Source organism: Rhinatrema bivittatum, chromosome 4 (assembly GCF_901001135.1).
Source record: "Rhinatrema bivittatum chromosome 4, aRhiBiv1.1, whole genome shotgun sequence".
In the NCBI taxonomy this organism is placed as follows: domain Eukaryota; kingdom Metazoa; phylum Chordata; class Amphibia; order Gymnophiona; family Rhinatrematidae; genus Rhinatrema; species Rhinatrema bivittatum.
Window position 1 is genome coordinate 214,217,032 of NC_042618.1, and position 24,216 is coordinate 214,241,247.

The window sequence follows — 24,216 nt, forward strand, 5'->3', positions numbered from 1 at the left end:
AGCAACGGTATAGAAAAGTTTTTAAATAAATAAATAAAATGTCTAAATAAAAACAGATATTTTTATTTATTTATTTATTCTCTGTGACCAAAAACTAGGCAACCAAGAACCGGGCGTCCCAAGACTAGGCGCCGCAAGACTAGGTGTCTCAACTTAAGTGCACATAAACTTACGTCCGATTTTGTGCGCACGAGATAAGCATGTGTCCATACTGGATGCTGCTTAACCTGGATGCCCAAGACAACTCTCAACTAGGCATCCAAAACCTGGACACGCAACCTAGACGTACAGCGAGATGCACCGCTAAACCGACATCCTACAGAGGGTAGCCAAACGTGCAGGCAAAAGTGCGAAAACACTGCCGGTGCCTACCATGCGGCATGCAGTGGAAAAGCCTCGGAGCAGGGCCTAGCTAAAAAAAGGCTGCTGAACCCGCCTGACTGCTCTCCCGTTCCTGAACCTCCTTTGGGACCTGGCGAATGTTGGAATGGCGCACTGAGCCCGGAGACCGGCAAAGGGGAATCCCTGAACAACCCTCCTTCACTGACTCTGTAATGTATCTTATTTATTAACTTTTTTTTTTCTTTAAGTTTACTGAGCTCAGCCTTTCCTGGTTGAGTTCAGAGATGGTCTCCAACTGTGGGGGGAGAGGGTATCTGCCATCACCGCCACACTCAGCTTCCTGCATCCACTACCTTTAAGCTGTACAATCAGCTAAATCCAATCTGGCTGAAAAAACAGCTACTGGACCAAGGCACACATTACAGAAATCACCTCAGGAGTTCTCAACTGAGGGAGGGACCATATGGTATCACCACAGGAAAGCTGGGCTTTTTTTTTTCTTTTAAAATTCTCTTTTTAAAATCTGAAGCAATCCCCAGTAGGGAGTTGCATGTCCACCATCTGCTGGAGATGGAGAATACTGGCAGGCTGATGTCACTGCAGGACTATATATACTGTGACGTCAGTTTGCTCTGTCTCCATCTGCTGGTAGAGGTACATAATCCCACTGGTTCTGAATCCATCTATCCACATGCTAGGAAATAAGATACTGTATCTGGTTAATATTTAGCCGGATAAGCTCAAATACTAACTTAGCTACTTCTGATTATCTGGCTAAATGCCTCTGAGTATTGAACTCTTGGTCCATTAATGAGGCCATGCAAGGTACTAGTTCTATAACATCTCCCAAAAGCATATTCTCAAAAACAGCATCTTTTCTTCCTTCCAATCTCAGCTCAACAGTGAAATTATGGTAACCAAAGGTGGTCTGAACTGCTCTCTAACCGCAGAACAGCACAAAGCTACTACTAGTAGGGGAAAAAAGTGGTATGTTCTTTGAATTCAAATGAAATTGTACTTTTCTTTAAACAAAGTCAACATCATTATCCTATTTGAATGTGTCTGAAGCCAAATAGTAAATTGGGTTATGTGTTCTAACAACAAAAACAGCCACCAGTGATAAAAATCACTTTGTAAAACCTTTGGGATGCACAGTTTTTTATTTATTTATTTATTTATTTTGAATTCTTATATACCGACATTCCTGTAAAGTATACAGATCATACCGGTTTACAGTGTAACAGAACTGTCGCGGCGGGGCGATTACAAGGAACATAAAAAATTAGCAAATCAGAACACATTGAACGTAGCAATCAGAACATTAGGACATTTTGGAACAGTTGAAAAACGTTATAACCTGAAAGACGTATGTTTAGATTGAAAAAAGATGTTCATCTATCACATTCTTCCTTCTTCTCAGGTCATAGATACTCATTATTGATTTTGCTCTTTATCATTTTTATCCACTAAGACAAGAGTTCTTAACCCCGTCCTTGGGATATACCTAGCCAGTCAGGTTTTCAGGATATCTACAATGAATATGCATGACAAAGATTTACATACAAATGAGGCAGTACAGGGAAATTTAACTCATTCATATGCAAATTTTCTCTCATGCATATTCATTGTGGATATCCTTAAAACCCAACTGGCTGGGGGTCCCTAGGACAGGGTTGGGAACCACTGGCACAGAGACCTCAAGATATGTTTCTTCTGAAGCCGACAACAATAAGGGCCTGAATCACCAAGGCTTTTTTTCCCCATTCTGTGTCTATTAAGAGAAAGTTTAGTGAATGAGGCCCTACATAGCTTGTTTGTTTGTTTTTATAAATTTATTAATCGCCTCACACTCGGGCCGATGCAGTAAACCACGCGGGAGAGCGGGCGAGCGCCCGGTCTCCCGGCGCGCACACAGGCCATTCTCCTGTGCGCGTGATTCAGTAACTTAATTTATTTAAATTAGGACCCGTGGTAAAAAGAGGCGCTAGGGACACTAGCATGTCCCTAGCGCCTCTTTTTTGATGGAAGTGGCGGCTGTCAGCGAGTTTGACAGCCGACGCTCAATTTTGCCGGCGTCTGTTCTCAAACCCACTGACAGCCACGGGTTCAGAAACCGGACGCCGGCAAAATTGAGCATCCGGTTTTCAACCCGCGAGCCCATTTAAAATTTTTTATTTTTTTTAATTTTTAACTTTTTTGTTTTACTTTTGGGGCCTCCGACTTAATATCGACATGATATTAAGTCAGAGGGTGCACAGAAAAGCAGTTTTTACTGTTTTTCTGTGCACTTCCCCGGCGCCGGCAGAAATTAACGCCTACCTTTGGGTAAGATCTAATTTCTTAAAGTAAAATGTGCGGCTTGGCTGCACATTTTACTTACTGTATCACACAGGAATGACTAATAGGGCCATCAACATGCATTTGCATGTTGCGGGCGCTATTAGTCTCGGGGGGGTTGGACGCGCGTCGAAAACACGCGTCCAACCCCCTTACTGAATAAGGGGTAAAGCTAACCCCCTTACTGAATAAGGGGTAAAGCTAACGCGGCAAAAGTACGCGTCTAAATGCCGGTTAACAGTGCGCTCCGGTGGAGCGCACTGTACTGTATCGGCCTGTCTAACAGGCCAAACCATGTCAAAAAAAACACACATAAAATAATTTACATAGACAAAATAATAAAAACAACTCATAAATAATAATTAATCCAAACATCTGCAATAAATATGTATGAGAAAACAATCAAATTATTTTAAAAGGTCTGTTGCAAAAAGGTCTTAATTGATTAAATCACCTTTAAGAAAAGCAAAATCTTCTAAAACGCCTATTGCAGAAGAAAACTCTTGAGAATAGTCTTAAATATCTTACTGCAAGGGTTCAGTCTCAATTCAACTGGTAAGGAGTTACATACCGTAGGCACTGCTACAGAAAAATCTGAGTCTCTACTGGAAGAAAGACAAACGAGTTTGACTGAAGGGATGTCTAACAAGCCTCGTTGAGACGAACAAAGCACTCTAGATGGTTTATACACTTATTTTATTTATTTATTTATTTATTTACTTATTTAACAGCTTTTAATATACCTGCATTCGTGGGGCACATCACGCCGGTTCACAATGAACTTGAGACAGGAGGAAATTACATTCGCCAAAGAGCAGGTATTTGGGTTCAACAATTTGGCAGTAAACATACTGACTTTATAGGCAATGCAGTTTTTAATGGGCAACCAATTTAGTTCCATTAAGACTGGAGTGATGTGCTGATTATGTTTAGTATCGGTGAGGAGACGAGCTGCAGAATTAAGAAGTAGCTGCAGGGGTTGCAGTGTAGAAGCAGGTAACCTTAGATATAGGCTATTACAATAGTCAATCACAGGGAAAATGATAGCTTGCATAACCTTTTGGAAATCAGCAGGCATTAGTAACTTTTTTAAACCATGCAATAACTTGAAGATTATAATAAACGTATTGTTATGCTCAGGCTTGTGGACCATTGGCTGACAAGAGGGTGGTATACCTTTCCGAGGGTCCGTAGGCTCTCTCGTCGGGGGGCGAGGCAGCACAGGAGGCAGGACCAGCTGACCCTTGGCACTGGAGGCTGAGGCAAACACGGAGGTGATGAAGAGACGAGATGAGGCGCTGTGTCTTCACCACTGGTGGTCTGCGGTCCCCCCGGGAGGAGCCCATAGGGACCCGACCGCTGGGACTTAGGTGGACCTACGGAGGTCAGTGTAACGGTGCAAGGGCCAACTGGAGCTTTGCCCTGGAAGCCCGCAGTCCCCCCAGGAGGAGCCCGTAGGGACCCGGGCCGCTGGGACTTAGGCGGGCCCCTGGAGACGGTAGTCTTGAGGAGGTCCTAGGTCGAGTGCCAGAGGGTCGTCGCTCACCAGTCCGAAGTCGTATGCCAGAGAATCACCACTTGCCAATCCGAAGTCAGGAACCAGAGAATCACCGTAAGCCAATCCGAAGTCAGGAACCAGGAAGACGAAGCAGGAACCAGAAGCCAAGCTCGAGGAACTCACCGATGCAAGCAGACTGGACAAAGCTCACAGGAGACGTTGCCAAGTCGAGGAATGAGCAGAGGAAGCCTCCTTAAATACTTCCTCTGCTCTGGATAATTGGAAGCAGGTAAGTATCATTGAAGGGATCAGGTCCCTTTAAATCCAGCAGGGGGGCGTGACCTCACATCTAAAGATGGCGGCGGCCATCTTGGATTTCCTCCTCGGAGGAAAGCCAGCAGAGCGCCACGAGGGAGGAGCAGGGACGGCTCCCCAGCGGGCGACCAGAATGCGGACTATCCCCGGGGTGATGGCCACCGGCCCCGGGGAGCGTTTCAGAGGTTGCCGCGGCGGGTCGCCGCCGCGGTGGAGGTAGGGGACCACGCCTGTGGATGGCCACGGGCGTGGGACACAACAGTACCCCCCTCTTTAGGGCGCCTTCCCGGAGGCCTGGGCTTAGACGGATGGTCTCTGTAGAACTGGTCCAATAGGCTCCGATCCAGGATGTTAGCCATGGGCTCCCACGAGTTCTCTTCGGGACCGAAGCCCTCCCATGCCAACAGATACTCCCATTTCTTGTGATGTTTTCTCACATCTAACACCTCCTGGACCTGGTAGGTGAGGTCAACTTCAGAGGCGACAGGTTGAGGAGTCGGAGGCGTGCTGGAGGGCCATGACAATACCTGAGGTTTTAAGAGGGAGACGTGGAACGTGTTGTGTATCTTAAGAGACGGAGGGAGGCGAAGTTGATATGAGACAGCACCCACCTGCCGGATGATGGGAAACGGCCCGATGAATCGTGGGGCCAGTCGCGATGATGGCAGCTTCAAACGGATGAATTGGGTACTTAGCCAGACCTTTTGGCCCGGTCTAAGAGGTGGATAAGGTCTTCTCCGTTGGTCCGCATACCTCTTTGCCGCCTGACTGGCCTTGATCAGGGCGCGTTGTGTGGATACCCACAGGCAATGTAGTTCTTCTGCAGAGAGCTGGGCTATCGGGGAAGGCACTGTAATGGGCACGGACAGAGGCAGGCGTGGCTGTTTCCCATACACAATTTGGAACGGGGAAGATCCCGTAGTCACGGAGAGGTGGGAGTTAAGGGCGAATTCGGCCCATGGTAACAAGCTAGCCCAGTCATCTTGCTTTTCACTGACATAGATGCAGAGGAACTGCTTTAACATCTGGTTGGTTCTCTCCGAGAGACCATTGGTCTGAGGGTGATAGCCTGAAGTATAGTCCAAGGTTACATCGAACTTTTGGCACAGGGCCCTCTAAAAGCGGGCAGTGAACTGAGGTCCCCTATCGGACAGGATACTTTTAGGCAGACCATGCAAGCGAAATATATGCTGCACGAACAGTTGGGCAGCTGAGGGGCAGTCGGCAGCCCTGGAAGGGGCACGAAATGTGCCAACTTACTAAAACGGTCCACTACCACCCAGATGACTGTATTGCCGCTGGACAATGGTAGGTCAACCACGAAGTCGGTGGCCACATGAGTCCATGGCTCCGCGGGCGCTGGTAGCAGCTGGAGTAGACCTGGGGTCGCGCCATGGATCTTCTTGTGCCGAGCACATACCTGGCAGGACTCCACGTAGGCCCGAACATCCCGGTTGAGTTAAGGCCACCAATAGTATCGGTGCAGGTTTTGTAAAGTCCGGGTTTGTCCAGGGTGGCCTGAGCAACAGGAGTCGTGGGCCCAAGCGAGGACGTTTTTGCGCAGGTGCTGAGGGACCAAGGTCTTCCCTGGAGGGATGGTAGTGGTGGCAGACAGGAGGACCCGAGACGGTTCAATGATGAAGCGCGGTTCCTCCGTACCTTCTGTAGATTCGAAGACGTGTGATAAGGCATCGGCCTTGACATTTTTCCCAGCGGGTCTATAGCGGAGAACGAAGTTGAACCTCGTGAAGAATAGAGCCCAACGAGCCTGCCGTGGATTAAGTCGTTGAGCCCGCAGCAGGTACTCTAAGTTTTTGTGGTCCGAATAGACCGTAAATTGGTGCTGTGCCCCCTCTAGCCACGGCCGCCATTCTTCCAAGGCTACCTTTATCGCCAAGAGTTCCTTATCTCCTCTGGCGTAGTTCCGTTCGGCCGGGGAGAATTGGCGGGAGAGGAAGGCACATGGGTGTAGTTTGTGCTTTTCAGAGGTCTGGCTCAGAACGGCGCCAACGCCTTCTGAAGATGCGTCTACCTCGATGACAAACGGCCGCTGCGGATCTGGATGTCGAAGGCATGGCCGTAACAAGAATACCTCCTTGAGGCGACGAAAGGCGGCTTCTGCCGCAGGAGGCCATTTTTTGGGGTCCGCGCCTTTCCGGGTCAGGGCCGTCATCGGGGCAACGATGGTTGCATAATGCGGGATAAAAGATCGGTAATAGTTAGCAAACCCCAGAAACCTCTGGAGTGCCTTGAGTCCTGACAGCTGCGGCCATTCCCGAATGGCCTTCAGTTTCTGTGGGTCCAATACGAAATCCTTCTTTGGAGACTATATATCCCAGAAAGGGAAGGGATTCCTGTTTGAAAAGGAACTTTTCCAGCTTTGCGTACAGTTTGTTTTCTCTAAGACGCTGTAGTACTTGAATGACGTGCTGGCGGTGAGCGGGCAAGGTATCTGAAAATATCAGTATGTCATCCAGGTATACGACCATACATCGGTACAAGAGGTCGCATAGTATTTCATTCATAGTGTTCTGAAACACTGCGGGGGCATTGCAGAGCCTGAACGGCATTACCAAATATTCATAGTGGCCGTCTCAGGTATTGAAGGCCGTCTTCCACTCATCGCCCTCTTTGATGCGGATCAAGTTGTAAGTTCCCCGGAGGTCAAGCTTGGAGAAGATCTGTGCTCCTTGCAAGCGGTCGAAGAGTTCCGAAATGAGGGGTAGCGGATATCGGTCCTTGACCGTTATAGCATTCAGGCCTCTAAAATCAATGCACGGACACAGACTCCCATCCTTCTTGGTGACGAAGAAGAACCCCGCTCCTGCGGGGGACTGGGATTTCCGGATAAATCCTCTCTTCAGATTTTCCTCAATATACTCCCTCATGGCCTGCGTCTTGGCCGGAGAAAGGGCATAGGTACGTCCTCGAGGGGGCTCTGTCCCTGGGAGAAGATTGATGGCGCAGTCGAAGGATCGATGCGGTGGCAGTATTTTGGCCTTTTGTTTAGAGAAGACGTCCGTGTATGCGGCATAAGGAGCCGGTAGACCTGGGAGACTGGTGGAGGCTATGGAACAGGATGCTGGCACCAAGGAGTGGAGACATTTGCCGTGGCAATTCGGTCCCCAACCAGCCAGCTGCAGTGTCTTCCAGTCAAACTGGGGCTCATGATCCTGGAGCCACGGAAGTCCTAGAACAATCAGATGGATGGAATATTCCAGGACGTAAAACGAGATTTGTTCCTGGTGCAGGGCCCCAGCTCTGAGCTGGATGGGAATCGTAGTGTGTGTCACTTGTTCTGGGAGGGGCTTCCCCTGGATCGAAGAGATGACCATGGGAACAGGAAGGCGGACTTGTGGGATCTTTAGGTGTTCCACCAGGCCTTTCATTATAAAATTGCCGCCGGCGCTGGAGTCCACTAAAGCTAAAGTGTGAAAGTCTCCTTTGGTCTTTGTTAGTGACACTGGCAATGTTAGTGGAGGTGCAGGTATGGTACGGCCCAGGAAGAGACTTCCTCCAGGTCCTAGGCCTGAGAGTTTCCCGGTTGTTCTGGACAGGTGGCTACTCGGTGGCCCGCCATGCTGCAATAAAAGCAGAGTCCCTCCTTCGTGCGCCGCCGCCGCTCCTGCGGAGATACTTTCCCGCGACCCAACTCCATGGGTTCGTCGGCAGGTGCCCGAGGGACTTCAGGGGCACTCTTGTACGGAGGAGAGGGCCTCCTTGCTGCTTTAGTCACCGGGATGCGAAACCTCATGCGACAGTCTACACAATTGGCCAACTCAATCATGCCGTCAAGATCGTCGGGGAGTTCCTTTGCCGCCAACTCATTTTGGAGGCACAAGGCTAGGCCCTCCAGGAAGATACCATGCAGGCAGTCCTCTCTCCAATTCAGCTCCGCGGCCAAAGTGCGGAATTCTGTGGCGTACTCGGCCACAGTACGGGTGCCCTGCCGCAACTGGAGCATTTCGGAGACCACAGTGGACTTGCGGACGGGTTCGTGGAACATCTGCCGAAACACAGACAGGAAATGGGTCAAGTCTCTAAAGATCGGATCACTTCTTTCCCATAGGTGAGAGGCCCAGATCAGGGGCTTCCCGTCGAGCAGGGACATGATGTAGCTGGTCTTGACCAGGTCGCTGGGAAACTGTGCCGGCAGTAAGGAAAAGCGAACCTGGCACTGGCTGAGGAATCCTCGACACAAATTTGCATCTCCGGCATATCGAGAGGGCGCCGGGAGTTGTGTGGGAGTAACTTGCCCCTGGTCGCTTCCGGAGGCCTGGACGGAGTGGGGTTGGGCAGGGCGACCTCCTTGCGCCCCAGGCGGAGACGGAAGCACAGGATTCATAGGCCCTAGTGCTTCCAGGCATTGGGTCAGGCCCTGTACCGCAGAGACCAGGGCATCGAGGGTCTGTTGTTGGTCTATCAGAGGCTGGGCCACCCCAGGAATGGCCTGGCAGGCAGATACCTCCGCCGGGTCCATGGACTTGGCAATCTGTTATGCTCAGGCGGTATACCTTTCGGAGGGTCCGTAGGCTCTCTCGTCGGGTGACGAGGCAGCACAGGAGGCAGGACCAGCTGACCCTTGGCACTGGAGGCTGAGGCGAACACGGAGGCGATGAAGAGACAAGATGAGGTGCTGTGTCTTCACCACTGGTGGACTGCGGTCCCCTCGGGAGGATCCCGTAGGGACCCGACCGCTGGGACTTACACTGACCTCCCTAGGTCCACCTAACGGTGCAAGGGCCAACTGGAGCTTCGCCCTGGAAGCCCACGGTCCCCCCAGGAGGAGCCCGTAGGGACCCTGGCCGCTGGGACTTAGGCAGGCCCCTGGAGACGGTAGTCTTGAGGAGGTCCTAGGTCGAGTGCCAGAGGGTCGTCGCTCAACAGTCCGAAGTCGTACGCCAGAGAATCACCACTTGCCAATCCGAAGTCAGGAACCAGAGAATCACCGTAAGCCAATCCGAAGTCAGGAACCAGAGAATCACCATAAGCCAATCCGAAGTCAGGAACCAGGAAGACGAAGCAGTAACCAGAAGCCAAGCTCGAGGAACTCACCGAAGCAAGTAAACTGGACAAAGTTCACAGGAGACGTTGCCAAGTCGAGGAATGAGCAGAGGAAGCCTCCTTAAATACTTCCTGTGCTCTGGATAATTAGAAGCAGGTGAGTATCATTGAAGGGATCAGGTCCCTTTAAATCCAGCAGGGGGCGTGGCCTCACGTCTAAAGATGGCGGCGGCCATCTTGGATTTCCTCCGAGGAGGAGGAAAGCCAGCAAAGCGCCGCGAGGGAGGAGCAGGGACGGCTCACCAGCGGGCGACCAGAATGCGGACCATCCCCGGGGTGATGGCCACCGGCCCCGGGGAGCGTTTCAGAGGTTGCCACGGCGGGTCGCCGCCGCGGTGGAGGTAGGGGGCCGCGCCTGTGGCCATCCACGGGCACAGGACACAACACTTATTGGATTACAGTTTTAATTTGAGGTTGAAAGAAAGGTGAGAATCAATTACGACACCTAAACTTTTGATTGAGTTAAGACAGTTTAAAAAAACAATTTCCTAACGAGATGAAGGATAAGTCTTAAGGGAATAAGATTGTTTAATTACCAAAAATTCAGTTTTGGACATCTTCAAGGACAGTTTATTGTGGTGCAGCCAAGATTGAATCAATGATATACAGATTTGTAAATAATCTATAATTTATTTCCAGCTTGAAAGCATGCGAATAAAAAATTGTATGTCATCAGCGTAGATCGCATAACCATCACATGTTGTGGCAAGTAACTTCACAATTGGGGCTAGACAAATATTGAACAGAACGGCTGATAAAGCGGATCCTTGTGGGACTCCTGTGTTGAGACTAGTCAATTGAGAAAGCTCATTCGTATAGATCACTTGTTGCGTTCTGACACTAGACATCAGACAATTGTATTCACTATAGTAAACACTTTTTAATAAATGACAATGGATTCATTTACGGAGCACTGTTACTGGGATCTCTTTTTTTTTTTTTTTAATTTTTGGATAGCTTGCATTCTCTGAACTCTTGGACGTCCAGTCCAATTAGAACCTGCTTCAATACACACTGCCGTTTATGATAGAAAGGAGAACAAGCTGAGATGCTGTGGGTGTTCTGCCTAGTTTTGACTATCCATCATCTTCAAATCAGCAGTGTTTAGTGCTAAACACAAAGACCTCTACCACGTTTTGGAGCCTAGTGTGAATGCTTCTTTCAGCCTCTCAGTGAGTGTTGCTGTGAAGTAATGGCTAGTATTCCTCTATAGCATTCCCAGTTCTTACCAGTTTAAAAACAGAAGTCAGGTATGGAAGTCAAGCCTGGAATTTTTACATGGGACAACATCTTGTTACTTAGATATGTTGGAATTCTAATTTGCTGAGTCAGTTAATCCTGGTTCAGTTTCAAGTCAATGCAGCTTATATATTCTCCACAAAATAGCACTCATATCCAACTGATTTCAGAAGAAATTTAGGTTAACATTATGAAGTGAACTTTAGGAAAAGCAATGAAACACTAGGAAAGGTTACTTGTGGAGATGGTTTAATCTCCATCATTTGAGAATTTTCAGAGTTGATTATGTAACTACCTGGGATGGCTGTGGTGCAGTGTATCATTCCTTGAGGTACAGAATTTACTAGATAATCTCTTGAGCTCTCTTTTTTAGCACTAATGTTTAATTTTTCTATGATCCAATGATTTGTTTTTATCATCTTCTTGTATTAAGATGAAATATTTTACCTGGGAACCACAACTGGATGAAATTCCACACAGGTTTTGCTTTCGTATAGATCAACATAAAACTAATTACTCAAATGTGAGTAGTATGAGGAAGGGTGTACTAAATGGACTGCGACTTCTTTCAACCTGAATAACTAATCAACTGTGTAGCAAAATAGTAATTAGAATTGTAATTCTAATAGCCTCAGGATGAACATGTCTAGATCTTTGTATTTCACCTTCACTGTGCTGAAACAGAGAAAAAGAGAATATCCACAATATGGAAGCGAGATGACTGTTGAGAAATACAGTATATGAATCTTGAGTGTGTCATTTTTGAAACATTAATAATTGGTGTGCTATTTCAACCATATAAAGGAAATGCCATATATTGACTTACTATACATAAAATGCACTTACCTCTACTAAGTGAGGGGTGGGGTTGAATCCACACATGTTGCAGACTTGTTTTTTACATGCTGTGCAGGTATTGCAATTGGAAAGTTCACCGGAGCTAACAATTTCTGCTTTACACAGAGGACATGTGATTCTGTCCTTCAGCACATCCTTTGGCTTAATAACATTCTCTGGCTGTCCTTGCTTGAGAATTGGTGCACCTCCAGGCTTGTCCAGCATTCCAGACATAGACCCCTGGGGTTTGCTGCCAGTTTCTTTGCTAGCATCACTGAAGACTATTTTTGGAGGCACTTTGCCAGGGGACTGCTGACTTTGTGGGGTAGCCTCTGGCTGGACTGAAATGAGTGTGCTTGCTTGGTTCAGTAGAGAAGCCCCAAATCCAAACAGCTTCCCAGTGAGGCCTTCCTGCATTTGCTCTTGCGTTGCAGTAGAGGATAATGCTGGAGATTTTGCTGGGGAATCGCCCACATGTTTTCTCTGGTCCATGGAGGAAGGCTTTGCTTGTTGATGCTGAGGAGAATATCTCACTGCTTCCTGAGAGTGAGGAATAGCAGATTTTGGCAGACCTTGGCTGAGCTGGTCCCTTTCACTTGTTAACTGTGCTTTAGCTTGCTGGGAGGGCAGAACATTTATGCCCTGTTTGATGCCTGTTTGCATAGCTCCTGGGGCTTTCTCATGTCCTGTCTTTGCCTGTAGTTGTGGTTGGGGATGCACATTGGGTTGAGGTTGAACTTGTGGAAGTGACTGTAGTTTGGGCTCTGGCTGAGTTTGTGATTGCTTGGCTGGGGAATGGGATGGAGAAAGAGAAGGAGAATGCAGTTGTTGCTGGCTTTTTGAGCGCGTGGCTGTGGTCATATCCATTCCCAGAGCCCTCTGCATCTGGCAATTCAAACATAACCATTCTTTTACCTATAAAACAGAAAAGTTAGGAAAAGAATGGTGAGTGGTTTGCCTCATTAATTGAACACATGAAACTAAAAACCGCTCATGAGAATTCTCGCAGTCTACTAGAATCTAGATATAGGGAAAGTAGTTTTCAAAGGGACTTGTGGGTGAAGTATTTCTTTACCTACAGAAATGGCCATTTATTTAGAAAATTGTGTGATCGATACTGTATGTACATACAATTATGTGCTTTTGTTAAATGAACAGGGAAGAGGAATTCCAGTGGATGAAATCTGGTGGGTTGCTACTTATGTACACTAAATTGAGTGTGTGTAGCTTTGCCAGAACAATTTTCAAAGTGTAAGTCAGAATGGAACTTTGTTTATATTTTCTGACTAACATGTGCAATGTTACAAAATTACCCACTTAAAGAGCATATTTAAAATCAATAGCAATGCACTCCCTCTTGGGTTTTAAATGAACTAAACACCATTGCTACACAATATTACAATCTTTTATCCATTTATGGAAAAATATGACTCAAACAGAAGGTTTTTCATTGCATGTAGAACTGTTGCTAGCTGTAGAAGATGCCATATAGCATCACAAGGCCACCTCAGCATGTGCTGTAACATAACAGAAATCGGTAATGAATGTTGTGATGCTTTAATGGCTGTACAAATTGCAAGTTAAAATCTATTATCCACAAAGTATGAGCATCAATTCAGGAAAATTCCTAAGTAGGTAAATGGGGTTGAGCTTTGGAACTTACCCTTTATGACTACTGAAGATTGCTAAAATGTAGCACGTTTTAACTGGCAAAATAGAAAATTGGACTATGGTAAATGATTATATTAGTATGTTAGCATCAGTCTGTTCCCTGGATGTTTCCAGGGACTCGTATGCACTCCCTGACAAGATCTAGCATATTATATGGTACCTTAATTGTTTTCAAAAGTATAAGCATACATTATAAGATATTGGCAAATTAAGGAACAGAGGCCTCCTTGGTTTTCAGCATTTATGTTTTTGTAGTGAAGACTTTTTTGACCTCTTAATTTTCTTTTGAAATTTCCAAGTATCAGTGCATTTTTTCTCATCTGGCTTGGGAAATATTTAGCTTAAGTCCTAGGAACATTTACTCCTACAAAATGTTGCACCTCTCTGAATTTCAAAACATAACTGCATTCTATTTGGCTTTATGATTAATAGCTATGAATATGCCAGTGATAGTTTTCCCCATATATTGCGCACCTGCAATTGTTCCATTCAATTTCTACAATTAAAATCTTTTCTGCTGTCATGTATTTACCCCATGTTTTGCAGTTTAACCCTTCTTCCTAGATGGCAAACACTACGAGCTTTAAGTACCTCTTCTTTGGCAAGGCTGAACCACTCAACATTGCTCTTGCACTAATGAGGGTTGCCAAAGTAGCAGTAGTTACATTTCTTCACTGCCTGGAGCTCCAGTGCATCACCTCTGTGATTCACCAGAGACCCCGCTGGCCCTGTATGACAAGATTCTGAGTCATCTGTGCCACACAAGACAGCTCGAGTGACAGGATCAGCCCTTTACAATTTTCATTTTGTTTAGATTTGCTGAACTGTTTTTCAAACTATTTTTTCATATTTCCATACAAAATTTAAAAATAACATTTTTAACTAGTGTATTCTTATGTAACCCCATTCCCGGGTGCAGACTGCATGCCAATGGGGCTATGAAAGAATGTATAAGTTCTTTGGGGCAGGAACCCAAGCTAGTTCTCCAACCTCCCTTCCTTCCCAGGGTGTAGGCTCTTTCGACTGGGGGATGAAAGGAGTCCTCTCAGTTCCCAGTACGGGTATTAACTCTCCCTCTGGAATTCCCTGGGTTAGGGAAATTCTGAGACGCTGTTTGCTGTGTGCCAAAAAGTCAAAGGAGCCACTGTGTTAGTATCCAAATAAGTCTTTAATGTTGCAAATAGTTGAAAAATGGCACAATATTGGTCCACAGCATCATAAATATGCTCTTCACAGGGTTTTCCTCATTCTGTGCAGGAATGTCTGATGCCAGAGCCAGGGCAACGTCTACCCTCTAAGGCTTGGAAAAAATAGAGTCCCCAAGAGGGCAGGGTGTCCTTTGGATGGGCAGAACACCTCTTCCAGATGGCCAAAAAACTAAGCTGCTGCACAAAGAGTTAAAAAATCTCTCTTTCTCCAGGGTCTTGGAGAATCACAGGATGGGTTTCCTTTGAATAGTAGGCTTTACCTTTACTCACTGTTAGATGATTCAAACTTTCTTTATTCTTATGCAGTCCTTGTTCTTTTTTTTTTTTAATCCCTGATGGGAGGGATCCCTGGAAGCAGGATTCTCAAGGCTCCCTGCAGGAAGGAAGGGCAGTCAGAACTTCCATCATGGATCTTGAAATTAGCTTTACAAAACAGAAGATAACTCTGGGGTGGCTCACAGCATGTCACTGGCACCCCTTTCCTCACCTAGGCAATGGAGGCAAGTCTTCCCTAACCTGCCAGGCCCAGACCCAGGGTTCCCTGTGCTCTGAATCCAGGAGCTGAATGGGCTTTAGTGAGGGCCCCTATACTCACAAAGTTAAAAATCCAACCCACCAGACAGGTTGTGTACTGGTGGGCAGAAATCCTCCCAACCCTGGCCAGGACCACTAAACAGGGCTTGCTTGGCTGGGCCTGTAAAACAACAAAAAGCTTAACACACTCCACCTCTGAACTCTGTTCTAAACTCAAAGAACTGCCTCCCAAGCTATAGCAAGGGAGCGGTTATATACTGTTACAAATGGACTGGCCATTCCAGAGCCCGCAAAAGGAGAGGCTTATTTGAATGATTCCACCCTTTATCCATCCTACTCTTGTTAATTGACACTGCACTAATCCCAGGGCTTAATGTTAACCAAAGAAGGGTCTTATGTGGAAGGACTGTCTTAGGCCAGTTAAAATAGTAAGTAGAGAGAACTTTGGCCTTCTGCTAGGACCAAGCAGTATAGGCGTGAAGGGATGGACCATCTTGTCACAGCACCTCCACTAGAGATGACTACAATGGTATTGTTCTGCCTGCATTGTATTTACTTATTTAGCATTCTTATTGACCACTTTCTCCATCTCAACAGAGATTGTCAAAAGCAGTGTACAATACATGTAACACTCATATAACTTTTGGAATCCAAACCTTTTTTGGTCAGCATGCTTAAACTATATTAGCAGGTGACCCCCTAGGTTTAGTGTGCATTTTTAATTGAGAATTGAAAGAGAAGGAGCTGACTTTTTTGTAATTCCTCTATCCTTACCTAGTACTGGCTGAAAGCCTTTGGCTCAGTTGACAGGAAGTAAGAAATCCATATCTTCTGACCCCCACCCAGGGACTAAATAGTTAATCTCAGCGTTCCAAATGTTTTTGAGTACTTTTGTGTCTGGAGATTTTATGTGGGAGGAGGATTTCTAGCAATCCTTTCTGACTATCAGTAAGGGGTAATAGCGCATCCAAAACACGCATCCAACCCCCCCGAACCTAATAGCGCCCGCAACATGCAAATGCATGTTGATGGCCCTATAAGGTATTCCCGCGCGATTCAGAAAGCAAAATGTGCAGCCAAGCCGCACATTTTGCTTTCAGAAATTAGCGCCTACCCAAAGGTAGGCGCTAATTTCTGCCGGCACCAGGAAAGTGCACAGAAAAGCAGAAAAAACTGCTTTTCTGTGCACCCTCCAACTTAATATCATGGCGATATTAAGTCGGAGGTCCCGAAAGTTAAAAAAAGTAAAAAAAAAAAATTTGAAATAAGCCCGCGGCTTGAAAACCGGACGCTCAATTTTGTCGGCGTCCGGTTTCCGAACCTGTGGCTGTCAGCGGACTTGAGAACAGACGCCGGAAAAATTGAGCGTCGGCTGTCAAACCCGCTGACAGCCGCCGCTCCTGTCCGAAAAGAGGCGCTAGGGACACGCTTTTTACCGCCGGCCCCAATTTAAATAAATTAACTTACTGTATCGCGCGCACAGGAGAGTGGCCTGTGTGCGCGCCGGGAGAGCGGGCACTCGCCCGCTCTCCTGCGATTTTTACTGTATCGGCCCGTATGAGAGTGGAGAGAAGAGAGATTTTTTTTTTCCTTTTTTTGTGTTAATTTTGGATCATTCAGTACAAAAGATCCCAGTGATTCCTAGGAGAAAGTTGAGAGAGAGAAAAAATACCATTTGAAGGAGACAGGAGAAACTTGAGACTCTCCACTGCAGTTTCTTCTGAGAGAAACAGGACAAGAGAGGTTGGAACATTCTGGAGACAATCTGTGGACTGCAGGTATTTAGAAGGAGAGATCTATGAGGGCAAAGGAGACTCATTCCATTTTCATGTCACTTTACACTCCATTGCCTCAGGTACAAACTTAGGTCCTTATTTACCAAGGCTATCGCAGGCTTGAGCTGTTAGTGCAAGCCTGTGATAGCCTGCGAAGGTAGCGCACGCCTGCGCTACCTAAATCGGGGCGGAGTCGGCCCTGGAAGAGGAGGAGTCGGGACGTCACCGGGGCCGACTCCGTGAAGACGGCGCCGCCAGCGAAAAGGTAAGGGCCTTTTCGCGTCCTAGTTCGCGCCCAATAGCTACACCTTCTATGGTGGCGCTATTGGGTGTGAAACCGGCAGCGATCGCACCGCAGCGGTGCGATCGCTGCCGGCTAGCGCAGGACCACCCCCCAGGTCGACCCCGCCCCCCATTAGCACAATTTTCTAAAGTATGGCAGGCCTGCGATACTTTAGAAAATGAGGCCCTTAGATTGTAAGCACCTGAATGTAAACCCGATGTGATATGTCAGATTGAATGTCGGTATATAAAAACAAACAAATAAATAAATAAGATTCCATTCACAGGAAGAAAGGGTTCACCTGGCAAGTGAATAAGGGCACTTAGACACAAATTCATTGTTGGATTTTATTTTTTGAAGTAATTATGAATGTAACAAGAAGAAAATGTGTTTAGTGCTGTCTGATTACTATTGAGCAAGTTGAATAGTTAAACCTTTTATTTCGGAACACCTTATTCGAGTGTATAGTCTGTTTACTGGAATAGGGAATTACAGCGCCTAAGATTTTGAGGGCCTGATTTACTAATATTTTTTTCTCATTCTGTGTCTATGGGAAAATGCTTAGTAAATGAGGCCCTGAGTTTACACCCACAGAAAGACTTTTACACAATGCCTGGGGATCTGGGGATATATCCTGGGGATCTGGGGATATATCCATCAGACCTCAGACAAGTGCAATGCCCTATTGTATTTAAAAAAAGACTCAAGACCTGGTTATTCAACCAAGCATTCTCCTAACTTCAGCTTTTTATTTGAATTCCAACCTATGATCCCTTTCATTGGTAACCCCCAGAGATCGCTCTTGTCATTTATCTCTATGCAGACTAATAGTAAAAACCTAGCCTTATGCCTGACTTCTGTTCTTAACTCCAGCCTACATTAGGCTCTATTACTTTATGTTGCTAAATAAAAGTTATGTTACTAAATAAAAGTTACTAAATAAATGCTTTATGCTTTAGTAACATAAAGTCTAAATACTTTATGTTACTAAATAAAAAGTTATGTTACTAAATAAAAGTTACTAAATAAATGTTGTTAACCCCATTTAGTTGTATCCAAGTTCAATCTACCTGTTTATTGTAAGACATCATATTGTCATGGTTACTGTTTAGAATGTAAACCGACTTGATTAGTAATTCTGTTACTGGAAAATCGGTATATAAAAGTGCTAAATAAATAAATAAATATCCTTCTCCGACCTGGAGAATCCATGGCAGGATTTGGAAAGACTTTGGCTGGACTGGTACTGGGTGGGTCCCCTTCCTTCTTAGTAACCACTGGAAAAGTGGCTACAAGTGTGATTGCACTGGACCCTGCAGCTGGAGAGTCCCCATGACAGTGTATAGGCACATGCTTAAAGACAGGCAGATGACATTAGGAGGAAAAAAAAAAACTAGTTCCTGTGCAGAGCCAGCCAGAAGAATTTGCATTGCACTGCTACCAGTCACTGTCACAGAAGGCTGCCTCTATCCATTCCAAGTCAGCATCAGTTGTGTTTTTAAGAATGCTATCCGCATACCTGAGAACTTTTGAGTTGTGATCACCCTGAGATTGTTGTTGATTTGCAAGGGTGCAGGGATGAGGAAGAAGAATGTAAATTGGCTTTCTATCTTCAGCCACCACCCCTCACTAATCCACTTTCTCTCTCTTCACATCCCGCCCCACCCACCACCACTTTTTCCTCCTCCAAGCATGACCCCAGCATTCTTCCACTCCCTGACCCCTTGCTCCACTGCTCCACTCCATTAATCACAGCTCCCCAACTTGTCAAGTGAGTCCAAGACCTAAAGTCATATCTGCAGACTGCGTTTTATTGGGTAGATTTTCAAAAAGGCATACGTGTTAAAAACGGAGATTAAGCACGTGGCCGGGCCTTACACTTGCTGCGCGCATCTTCAGAGGGGCCCAGCCATGTGCGTAACTCTTGATACGCGCCAAAGTGCCTGGCCCAGATAAAGGGGCGGTCTGGAGGGCGGGGAGGGGGCGGGGCTGGAGGCGGCCATTACAGCAGCCATTTGCCGCTGTACTGGGAAAGGGAAGTCGGTGCGTGCAAGGTGCTACTGCGGTTGGTTGACATGTAAAGGAAATGGACATGCAACTTGATGCACATTCTGAAACTATTAATCAGCTTAAGGGGCAAATCTGAGATTGGGTGATGGAGCAGGCTGCTTTGGCTGACAAGACTGAGGATCTTGAGAACCGGTAATGACGCTGTAATCTTTGATTTTTGGGTGAGTCGGAGACTCCCACTTATATGAAGCCTGTAGGGCTACAGTGGCAGGCATCCATAAGGCCATCTAGTCCACCTCTTCTGAAGCTGAAGGAACAGTTCTTCCTGATATCGCCTTGAAATGTACACAGAGGGTGTTGGGTCCCCCGAAATGGCAATTGGCCATGTGATATTATTGCCTCTTTTCACAGCTATGCTGTTAAAGATTAAATATACGAGTCAGCACGGCAGAAGGCCGAGTGGCCTTGGGATGGCTGTCAAATTAATATCTATGCAGATAATGCTCTGTCTACCTTATGTAAATGCCATGAATTGAAGGAGGTAACTGTGTTGTTCAGGAAAGAGAACATTCATTATCGCTGGACCTTCCCGTTTGAGCTTCGTTTTACTATAAAGAGAGCTTCCTGCAGAATTTGTTTGGTATCGAAGGCAGAGGAGATCCTGAAAACTGCTGGGATGGCAATTAATGCAATTAATTTTGTGACCCAAATAGTGCTGCTGTGTAAAGATACCTATCCCAGCTGGCAGTGTGTCGGCAGGGACAGCAAGAGGCTATGCCAGCAGTCGAGAGAAGCTGACTCCTCTCAAGTTGCTCCATGCTGTATGCCCTCTTAGATGTTAAGAGTCTCTAAATTTTCTGCAGATTGAGGATTGCATGGACTTGGATGGTTTAACTGATACATTTTTTACTATTTTTAGTAACTGAGTTTTATAGTTACTTATCTGCTCTGAGTTTTGTACCTTTTGCATCTTATCAACTCTTGGCTTGCTTGTTAAAGTTTTTATATGTTCTGGAGTGGGGCAGGATGTGGGTTGCATCGGGCTGATATCCACTCCTCCCATTGGTGAAGTGGATATGCTGAAGGGAGTAGGCAGATTATATCTGCGGGAAAAGGGATGGGTGATGAAGGGTGGACAATGGGAGTGGAGAAGGGTGAATGCAATGTGTAGGTGAAGGGAGGGATGCTTTTGGGTTGGAGGCATAGATGCACAGGTTATTTTTTAGGAAGGAGATTTTTTAAAAATGTTTTTCTTTGCTATGGAGCAAAAGTATCTTTGATAGTTTGAAATGTCTGTATGCCAACCCAGAAGTCTAAGATGTAAGATGGGAAGTGAATGATGAGATAGACATAACTGGAATTTCAGAGACCTGGTGGAAGGAGAAAAACCAATGGGACAGTGCTATATCAGGGTACAAATTATATTGCAATGATAGGGATGATCAATTTGATGGGGTCTTGGTGCTTTATATCCGAAAGAGCATAGAGTCCAACAGGATAAAGATTATACAAGAGATTAAATGCATAGTAGAATCTATATAGGAAGAAATCCCATGTGTGTTGGGTAAGAGTATAGTGATAGGAGTATACTACCATCCACCTGGCCAAAATGATGAGAAGGACAATGAAATGAGAAATCATGGAAGCTAATCAATTTGGCATTGCAGTAATAATAGGAGATTTCAATTACTCCAAAACTGACTGGGTAAATGTAATATCAGGGCATGCTAGAGATGAAAAGCTCCTGGATGGAATAAATGACTGCTTCATGGAGCAATTATTTAGGAACAGACAAGAGAGGGAGCTATTTCAGAGCTAATTCTTAGTGGAACGCAGGATTTGGTGAGAGAGGTAATAGTAGTAGGGCCACTTGGCAACAGTGATCATAACATGATCAAATTTGAACTAATGACTAAAAGGGGGACAATATGTAAATCTACAGCTCTAACACTAAATTTTCAAAAGAGAAACTTTGATAAAATGAGGAAAATAGAAAAAAACTAAAAGGTGCAGCTGCAAAGGGTAAAGCGTACAACAGGCATCGACATTGTTTAAAAATACCATCTTAGAAGCATAGTCAGATGTATTCTATGCATTAAGAAAGGCGAAAGTAAGGCAAAATGATTACCAGCATGGTTAAAAGTGAGGTGAAAGAGGCTATTTTAGCCAAAAAAACATCCTTCAAAAACAAGAATTAAGGATTCATCTGAAAAAAATAAGAAAAAGCATAAGCATTGTCAAGTTAAGTGTAAAACATTGATAAGAAGGTCTAAGAGAATTTGAAATGAAGATGGCTGTAGAGGCAAAAACTCATAATAAACTTTTAAAAATATATCCAAAGCAGGAAACCTGCGATGGAGTTGGTTGGAACGTTAGATGACAGAGGTTTAAGAGGCTTTTAGGGAAGATAAGGCCATTGCAGAATAAATTAAATTGATTATTTGCTTCTATGTTTACTAATGAGGATGTTGGGGAGATACTGGTTCCGAAGATGGTTTTCAAGGGTGATGAGTCAGATGAATTGAACCAAATCACTGTGAACCTGGAAGATGTAGTAGGCCAGATTGACAAACTAAAGAGTAGCAAATCACCTGGACTGGATGGTATGCACGCCAGGATTCTGAAGGAACTCAAAAATCAAATTTCAGGTCTATTACTTAAAATTTGTAACTTATCATTAAAATCATCCATTGTACCTGAAGACTGGAAGGTGGCCAATGTAACCCTAATATTTAAAAAGCGCTCCAGGGGTAATTCGGGAAACTATACACCAGTGAACCTGACTTCAGTGCCAGGAAAAAAAGTGGAAACTATTTTAAAGATCAAAATCACAGAGCATATAGAAAGACATGGTTTAATGGACCACAGACAACATGGATTTACCAAAGGGAAGTCTTGCCACACAAATCTGCTTCATTTTTTTGAAGGGGTTAATAAACATGTGGATAAAGGTGAACTGGTAGATGTAGTGTATTTGGATTTTCAGAAGAAATTTGACAAAGTCCCTCATGAGAGGCTTCTAAGAAAATTAAAAAGTCATGGGCTAGGAGGCAATGTCCTTTCATGGATTACAAACTGGTTAAAAGACCGGAAACAGAAAGTAGTATTAAATGGTCAGTTTTTGTAGTGGAAAAAGGTAAACAGTGGAGTGCCTCAGGGATCTGTACTTGGACTGGTGCTTTTTAATAAATTTTATAAACAATCCGAAAAGGAATACAACAAGTGAGGTAATCAAATTTTGCAGATGATACAAAATTATTCAGAGTAGTTAAATCACAAGTGGATTGTGATAAATTGCAGGAGGACCTTGAGAGACTGGAAGACTGGGCATCCAAATGGCAGATGAAATTTAATGTGGACAAGTGCAAGGTTATGCATTTAGGAAAAATAACCCATGCTGTAGTTACACAATGTTAGGTTCCCTATTAGGAGCTACTACCCAGGAAAAAGACCAGTCATCAAAATGGATAGTACATTGAAATTGTCGGCTCAGTGTGCTGCGAAATCAAAAAGCAAACAGAATATTAGGAATTATTAGGAAGGGAATGGTGAATAAAACGGAAAATGTCTTATGCCTCTATCACTCCATGGTGAGATCGCACCTCGAGTACTGTGTACAATTCTGTTCACCGTATCTCTAAATATATAGTTGCATTAGAGAAGGTACAAAGAAGTGTGATCAAAATGATAAAGGGAAGGAAATGGCTCCCATTTGAGGAAAGGCTAAAGAGGTTAGGGCTGTTCAGCTTGGAGAAGACACATCTATAAAGAATGTGTAAATGTGAATCTGTTATTTACTCTTTTAGATCAGCAATTCTCAACCGGTGTGTTGCAACACACCAGTGTGTCACCAAGCACCAGCAGGTGTCATGGCTCTCAGTGTCTCACTGCCCTAGTTGTGCTTCCCTTTTTTCCCTTTTTCGTGCCCTGCAGGCCAATGGGAAGCCTCCCTTCTTATTTATTTCTTATTTATTTATTTATTTAGAGTTTTTATATACCGGCAATCATGAAAACATATCTTGCTGGTTTACATAAAACGGGAGTGCATTATATACATAAAAACTAGAACCGTGGTGACCAAAGGTCACCACGGTTCTAGCCTCTTCCCTCCTTCCTGCCAGTGGGAGTAGGAAGCAGGAAGGAAGCCTTTGATTGGCTGGTAGGCCAATGAAGAAAGGGCATCCCATAGCTCAGGGGAAGGGTGGGAAGAGTGGCAGTGTCCAGGCCAGTGGTGGCGAAGGCGCCCAACCTCGCTAAGTAAGACCTCCATGCATCGGCCATACTGAAATTAAAAGCAGTGGTGAGCTGCAAACAGAAGAAGTAAACCGCGCCAAAATTAAATGTGGCAGTGAGCCACAAACAGAAGAGGCCAGCCATGCTGAAATTAAATGCAGCAGTGAGTTGCAAACAGAAGAGTCCAGTCACACCAAAATTAAACATAGCGGTGAGCCGCAAACAGAAGAGGCCAGCCGTGCTGAAATTAAACATAGCAGTGAGCTGCAAACAGAAGAGGCCAGCTGCGCCGAAATTAAACGTGGCGGTAAGCCGCAAACAGACAAGACCAACTACGCTGACATTAAACGCGGCGGTGAGCCGCAAAGAGAAGAGACCAGGCGCGCAAGGATTTCCCATTTCCAAAGCGGCAGGGAGCCACAATAGAACAGGGACTCCCCAACGCGGCAGTGAACCACAAGCACGAAAAGGCTGGTTGCTTTGGGGATTCCTCCCCCCCCCCCCCCCCCAATGCAACAGTGCGCACGGCAGAGCCACGATTAAAGTAAAAGTGGCACTCAGCCGTGCTGGTTACCACTGAAGCCATTGGAGCTCCCGGCGGCTGTAAAAGCAGATAGGGGCCGTGGGAGCCTGGGGAATGGATGAAATTCAATTGTTTTCTGAATTATTATAAATGACTGCATTCTCACCAAGTATGGGGGCAATCCCAGACATAGGTAAGGAATAAAATTAAACAAAACTCTTCATCTAGGTCCTGAACACGCCTATATTGCAATTATGTTGCACTTGCCTTTATTTCAATAACTGTAAAACTTAGTTTGCACTGTGCACAGAAGTCGCTTACCCATTATTATCCTCCCAAGCAATAAT

At 45.4% G+C, this 24,216-nt stretch overlaps 1 protein-coding gene across 1 annotated transcript in view; it reads right to left on the reverse strand.

Moving 5' to 3' along the window:
• BSN (bassoon presynaptic cytomatrix protein) overlaps positions 1 to 24,216 on the reverse strand; it is a 618,895-nt gene that overhangs the window by 387,092 nt on the left and 207,587 nt on the right. Inside the window, exon 3 of the mRNA XM_029599675.1 lies at positions 11,642 to 12,547. Within this exon, the coding sequence (XP_029455535.1) occupies positions 11,642 to 12,547 (906 nt within the window). The remainder of the gene's footprint in view (positions 1 to 11,641; positions 12,548 to 24,216) is intronic.